The 7500-nt window shown below is 39.6% G+C and overlaps 1 protein-coding gene across 1 annotated transcript in view; it reads right to left on the bottom strand.

Annotated features, from left to right (window-relative positions):
- LOC135211489 (uncharacterized) overlaps window positions 1-7500 on the bottom strand; it is a 995645-nt gene that overhangs the window by 159452 nt on the left and 828693 nt on the right. Inside the window, 1 exon segment of the mRNA XM_064244795.1 lies at window positions 5531-5722. Coding sequence (XP_064100865.1) covers window positions 5531-5722 — 192 coding nt within the window.

Below are 7500 nucleotides of genomic sequence, written 5' to 3'. Positions count from 1 at the left end.
ATCTGTTGTTAAGTTTAGCAGTTTAAAAAAGATATTACTTGGCATTCCACTAAAAGTGTTATTTTCGTCATAGATTTTGTCAATAATAATTGTAACCAAAATATTAGTGTAAAAGAAACAGTTGGAAAGATTATTAACAAAATCTATGACGAAAATAGTAATTTTAGGGGGATGTTAAGAAATATCTTTAAACTACAAACTTAATAATAATAATAATAATAATACAAACTAATAATAATAATAATAATAATAATAATAATAAAAATAAAAATAATAATAATAATAATAATAATAATAATAATAATAATGATAATAGTAATGATGAAGACTAAAGAACTAGCCAGCGATGACACATGGCAATGGCTACAGAGGGGAGAGCTCAAGAAGGAAACTGAAGGAATGATAACAGCGGCACAAGTTCAGGCCTTAAGAACCAGATATGTTCAAAGAACGATAGATGGAAATAACATCTCTCCCATATGTAGGAAGTGCAATACGAAAAATGAAGCCATAAACCACATAGCAAGCGAATGTCCGGCACTTGCACAGAACCAGTACAAAATGAGGCATGATTCAGTGGCAAAAGCCCTCCACTGGAGCCTGTGCAAGAAACATCAGCTACCTTGCAGTAATAAGTGGTACGAACACCAACCTGAAGGCGTGATAGAAAACGATCAGGCAAAGATCCTCTGGGACTATGGTATCAGAACAGATAGGGTGATACGTGCAAATAGACCAGACGTGGCGTTGATTGACAAAATCAAGAAGAAAGTATCACTCATTGATGTCGCAACACCAAGGGACACCAGAGTTGAAGAGAAAGAGAGGGAAAAAATGGATAAGTATCAAAACCTGAAAATAGAAATAAGAAGGATATAGGATATCCCAGTGGAAATTGTACCCATAATCATAGGAACACTAGGCACGATCCCAAAATCCCTGAATAGGAATCTGGAAAAACTAGAGGCTGAAGTAGCTCCAGGACTCATGCAGAAGAGTGTGATCCTAGAAACGGCGCACATAGTAAGAAAAGTGATGGACTCCTAAGGAGTCAGGGTGCAACCCGGAACCCCACACTATAAATACCACCCAGTCGAATTGGAGGACTGTGATAGACCCACCACCAAAAAAAAAAAAAAAATAAATAATAATAATAATAATATGAGCTGTTAAAAAGGATGGTTGCATGATGCAAATTAATCTTATATTGAGTTGTAACAGGACATGCTTAAGAGAGGGCCTACTTCCTCCAACAATAATAATATATAAAAAAATAATAAAAATAATAAAAACAATAAATATAAAAACAATAACAATAATAAAAATACAAAATACTAATATCATCCGTTGTTAAGTTTAGCAGTTGAACAAGGATATTACTTGGCATTGACCTGAAAGTGTTATTTTCGTCATAGATTTTGTTAATGATAATTTTAACCAAAATACCAGTGTAAAAGAAACAGTTGGAATGATTGTTAACAAAATCTATGACGAAAATAGTAATTTTAGGGTGATGTTAAGAAATATCTTTAAACTACTAAACTTAATAATAATAATAATAATAGTAATAATAATAATATTTCGGAAGTAGACCCTCTCGTAGATATGTTTTGTTAAAAATGATTGCTGCTTCAGCACTATTAATCTTGTAGAGAGTCTTCTCTATTTTTCTGATGACGGCTTTCTCGTTGTTGCTTATACTGGCGAGCAACGCACCAAAGGGCATGGTAAAATTCGGTTGAGTCATTTGATTTATTATTGCTTATACAATTCTTGCTTATACAATTCTCTCTCTCTCTCTCCAACGCAACGTTTCCTCCTGATCCACAGGACATTCTCAAGCGATGACTGCTAAGGGACTGAATTCGAGTGTTGTTGTTGTTTTTGATTAAGCTGACCTTGTGTCAGCACGGGCTCTTGCTCACAGAGCAGGAACCAATGAAAACTCGACCTGCCGGAGAGGTTCTCTATACCGTACTCGAGAGCCCGCAACACCACGATTTAGAAGAAGGACTCGCCACTCGAATTTCTCGGAGCTATGGAAGTGGCTGAACAGAGTAGCCGGAAAGAAGAGAACACCCGTAGCAACTCACCCTCACCCACTAGAAGAAGCGGAAAGACTGGCAACATCCTTCGCCAATAGGACTAGCTCAGGTAACCTCTCCCCTGAAACAAGAAGAATTCAGGATCAACTAGCACCGATTCGATGGGAGGAGATCGATGCGGCCTGCCACAGACCAGACGATACTGACATCCCTTACACAGTAGAGGAACTGAAAGCAGTTTTTAAAGTTGGCAGAGACACAGCACCAGGAGCAGACAGGATAACATACACCATGATCAGCAAAATGGGTCCTGCAGGAGAAACAGCCTTTCTGAGAATCCTGAACAAAACACACTTCGAGCACACAAGACCACAAACCTGGCGGCAGCAAGACACGCAGCCAATCCCCAAACCTAAAGATCCAGAGAACCCAAGACCAATCGCATTGGTGTCATGCATTGAGAAAACTGGAGAAAAAATGGTACTAAATAGAATGAAGTACAAGATTGGTCCACTGCACAAGCAGCTATATGCATATCAGGAAGGAGTCGGAACTACAGAGTGCATAACAGATGTTCTCAGCTATATAAATCAGAAGAAGGCCACAGTAGTCTTCATAGATTTTGAAAAGGCTTTTGAACTAGCCAGTCCAGCAGCAATACTACAATCAGTAGTAAGGAAGGGAGTCCAAGGGACACTTACTAGCCTGGACAAAAACTACGTGCTGAGAAGGCAGGCCAGAGTAAAATTCCAAGGAGTGATGTCTACATTCCACGACTTGGAAAATGGCACCCCTCAGGGAGGAATTCTGAGTCCATTTTTATTCAATATACTAATGGAGAATATAGCCTCCCTGCAGCTTCCAGAAGGCGTAGAAATCTTCATCTATGCCGATGATGTGTGTGTAGTAGCAAGGAGGAGCTGTTAGAGTACCCAGAATGCAAAGGGCACTCGATGACATCAACAATAAATCAAATGAGCTAGGCCTAAAAATAAACATAAATAAAACAAAGGCATGACAATAAAAGACACAGACCGCTGCAACCACTAACAATAGGAGCTGAGCCCATAGAATGGGTAGACAGCTACATGTATCTAGGAGTTGTCATAGATCAGCAGCTAACTTTCAAGGAAGAAATCAAGAAATCAAGTACTTGAGAGAAAGAGCAAATGCAAGACTTGCTGCCATGAGATACATGTCATCCCTGAAGGAAGGAGCAAATGAACACACAAAGGAAGTACTACCTAGCCTGCACCAGAACATTGGTGGACTATGCTGCCCCCACTCTGATAAGGCTGACAGAGGCTCAGAAAGAATCACTGGAGGTCATTCAAAACAATGCAATGAGACTCATGCTAGGAGCACCTACATGGACAAGACTGTGCAACCTCAGGCTTGAAACTAACCTGCCAAAGCTAGGGAGGATAGGATTGCACAGCGAAATGTAAGCACAATGGCCAAGATGTTCCTCTCAGAAAGAGACTCCATCTCTAAGAAAAAAGAGCAAGAGAGGAACTTGCCAAACACCCACAGATTCAAACTTCGAGTTCCTATGGTAAGGACCAAGTGACAACATCAAAAGTCTAGGGCATGGCAGAAACACTGCTGCAACTAGGTCCAGACACAACACAGGGCACACAACAACTACCACCCTGGAAGAAGGACACTACAATATACAAATACACAAGCCTGCCAAGAGCAAAAGAGGACTGCACAGGAGAAGAGCTAAGAGCGGCAGCCTATGAAGCAATCAGAAACAACTGATGACCATAGGGGCACAAACATACTACACTGATGCACTGTAGATCCTGAGAATCAAACTACGGGAGCTGCAGTATATTCAAGAAACTTCACAGCCTGCTGGAGGACCTCCAACCACGCCTCCACTATGCAGACAGAGTTAACAGCAATAAGACAGGCACTGCTGTACTCACTGGAGAATGAAGTAGGGCCTGTAATCATCCACACAGACTCAAAGTCCTCAATGCAAGCCCTGCAACAACAGAAAATTAAAGAAAATAAGGCACTGCTGGCTGGAATTAAAACACTGCTACACCAGCACAGCGAAAGAGGAAGACCTGTCACCTTAAACTGGATACCCAGTCACATAGGAATTCCAGGCAATGAGAGGGCTGATGAGCTAGCCAAAAGTACAAAACACATTGACAGAGTGCAAGTACATATACAACCTGCACTGCAACAAGTCAAAAATGCAATGAAACCACTCTGCAAAGAAAAATTGATAAATGACCATCGTGAGTGGGTAGAAAAGAACTCACCGTCTGCCAGATGGTATAAGAAATCGACTGGTCTAGTGCCTCCTCCCATAGACAGGCACACACCAAGAAAACTTGCTGTGATCATCCACAGACTCAGGCTAGGATATAAAGCCTGCTGGGAAATTGTGGGAAAAACAGTGTCAGACCCATGTGAACACTGTCAAGAAGAAACACAGCAACCACTCCTTCACTACCTGCTGGAATGCAGAGAAACAGCACAGCTAAGAGGTGCAGCACAAAATGCAATACCTGCACAAGATGCTGAGCATGCAGCTGCCACAGTCACAAAGACAATCATGAAAACTTAGAAGAGCATGCCCAGGTGCTCTACAACCTACCTCCACCAAGGTAATCAAACTAATAAAATCAATCACCCTCATCACATCCCCTCATTGTAAGGCTCTATCCACATCATCCACTATCATTCTTTTAAAAAACTTTACCTACAACTAAAATCCTCCCGCAGGGACCCAAGGGAGTAAAGGGTTGGACAACCCCACCTGCACCGCTTCTCCGATTTTCGAAAGCCTTACACTCATTCAAATTAACTTCTTCTATAATATGACATGATGGCCCTCTCTTACTGACACCATCATCCTTCCCCTGTCCACTCCTATCTCTACAAACTAAAGATATTTCCAATTTCAAAAAACTAACCATGTACCTAAAGAATCTTTTCAGATCACCTACGGGCCGAACAAGGGGAAAGGCCCAGTGCCAACAAGAAGGTTGGTTGGGATTTAAATACAACAACAACAACAACAACAACACTCGAATTCATTACGGGCTGCTCTGTGAGCAAGAGCCCGTGCTGACACAAGGTCAGCTTAATCAAAAACAACAACAACACTCGAATTCAGTCCCTTAGCAGTCATCGCTTGAGAATGTCCTGTGGATCAGGAGGAAACGTCGCGTAGGAGAGAGAGAGAGAGAGAGAGAGAGAGAGAGAGAGAGAGAGAGAATTGTATACGCAAGAATTGTATAAGCAATAATAAATCAAATGACTCAACCGAATTTTTACATGCCCTTTGTGCGTTGTTCGCCATATAGCAACAACGAGAAAAGCCGTCATCAGAAAAATAGAGAAGACTCTCTACAAGATTAATAGTGCTGAAGCAGCAATCATTTTTAACAAAATAATAATAATAATAATAATAATAATAATAATAATAATAATAATAATAATAATAATAACATAATACTTACGTTCACAATGAATTTCTGGACCGAACCACTGCATAGTGTTGTTGTAGAGGAGGCATTTGGCCCTGTCGAAACCGGTCGTGATGTAGCCTTCGTAGCAGGAGTAAGTGAGCGTCTTGTTGACCTCGAAGCGCGTCTGACCTGTCAGGCCGTTGTGGCGGGCATTAGGGAACACAGGAGGGTCCGTACAGTACACTGCAAGAAGAAGACAAAAAAAAAGACAATGGATGCAGCTCTAGCGGGGGAGGAGAGTAATAGTGAGCAACAAAGACTCTCTCTCTCTCTCTCTCTCTCTCTCTCTCTCCATCCCTCTTATTGCCCCGTAGAAAACAATTTCCGCATCGTAATAACCTTGTCATCTTTACGATCCTGGCCCAAAATAAAGTGGCATCTTCATTATGAAAACTGTTCATACGAAAGGATATTATCTCTGAACTCTTTTAATACTAAGAAAGTGATATTAAAATAGATAGAAAGACGTAGAGAGAGAGAGAGAAGAGAGAGAGAGAGAGAGAGAGAGAGAGAGAGATTACAGCTGAGGTTATTTATTATCGTGTTTAGGGGAAGACAGGCCCATAGGATTTAAGGATCCTAGAATGCCTGTGGAGATTAAGTGGTGCACTGTGTAACGGACAGGGGATCCTACGAAGGGCGCATCAGTCAGGAAAAAACGCTACATTTAAGACTTACCCTTAATTTAAGACAATGTATAAAAAGTAATATATGAAAAGAAAGTTGAGAAAAACTGGCATCAAGAAAACTATTCATACCGACAGCATCATGACACCTAAATGTGAAGAGCGCATGAAGAATTACTCTTCAGGATCAGCAGAATAAAAACCATCTTCTAATCTATACCACTAGGTGATCCTTATTACGGCATAAATTGCAACCATAAATAAGGATATTTCCCAAACCTCATATATACAATCATATACCATAAATATGCAATAAACAAAGACATACAAAAGTGAATACATCTTTATAATAATACGTCAAATTTCATATCCTTTAAAATAATGCTATGCTAAAACGACGGGAAAAAAAACACATCGAATTATCACAAAAAGCAAAATACGCACAGATGTTAAAACCGTCGGTCGTCAGAGCTGAATTATATATCAAATTCACTGCATGACAAAAGCCGAACTCGTAATACACTGAGATTACAAATGGTGGTCGGTAATTGTGACATCAAACACCACAATAAATTCAGCAGGAATACCACTCGGCGGAAACAACATTTTATTCCCAGAAAGAGTTATTAACTATTGTTTTGAAGCTTTGTTTATTTTGGGAAATAACAGTGGGTGTACTTTTGTTTCCATGTAATTTTAGGTGCTTTTGTTATTACTAGTGTTGCTGGTTTATCAATATCATTAGATATTGAAAAAAATGGTTTTGCTAACCTTACAATGATACATTAAATACACGCAATAAATATAAACACACACACACACACACACACACACACACACATATATAATACTAGCAGATATATAATATAATATATATAATCTATATATAATATATGATATATATATGTGACTCACACATAGGCATTAGTTACCGCACAGGGATGAAGCTTTCTAGTCCAGAGCTTTCAAACATAAGAAATCATGCACAAATATGCAAATGCAGAATCAACTACGATGATTTTCAGATAATTTTATCCAGCCCTAATGAAAACCAACTCCCTATACTCGAATCCTTGGCCATTAAGCACCTCGTTCCAACATTGAATAACAACACTACAGCAGTTCCATTGTACATTGCTTAGACCGCCCACCCTTATCTTCTTTCTTGGTTATCTCGACTCCACCTCGCTCTGGCAGGTCTTTCAGCAACCGAACCTTGGGTTGTAAGGTTTGTTTTATATATTTTTAATTTTTTTTTCTTACCAATTTTTACTTAGTGTTTAATACATTGTGCGTTTTTAGTTATTTGATTTTTATTGAAAAATTTCTATATAC

Source organism: Macrobrachium nipponense, chromosome 4 (genome assembly GCF_015104395.2).
Source record: "Macrobrachium nipponense isolate FS-2020 chromosome 4, ASM1510439v2, whole genome shotgun sequence".
Taxonomy (NCBI): domain Eukaryota; kingdom Metazoa; phylum Arthropoda; class Malacostraca; order Decapoda; family Palaemonidae; genus Macrobrachium; species Macrobrachium nipponense.
This window is presented reverse-complemented; position numbering and strand designations above follow the sequence as displayed.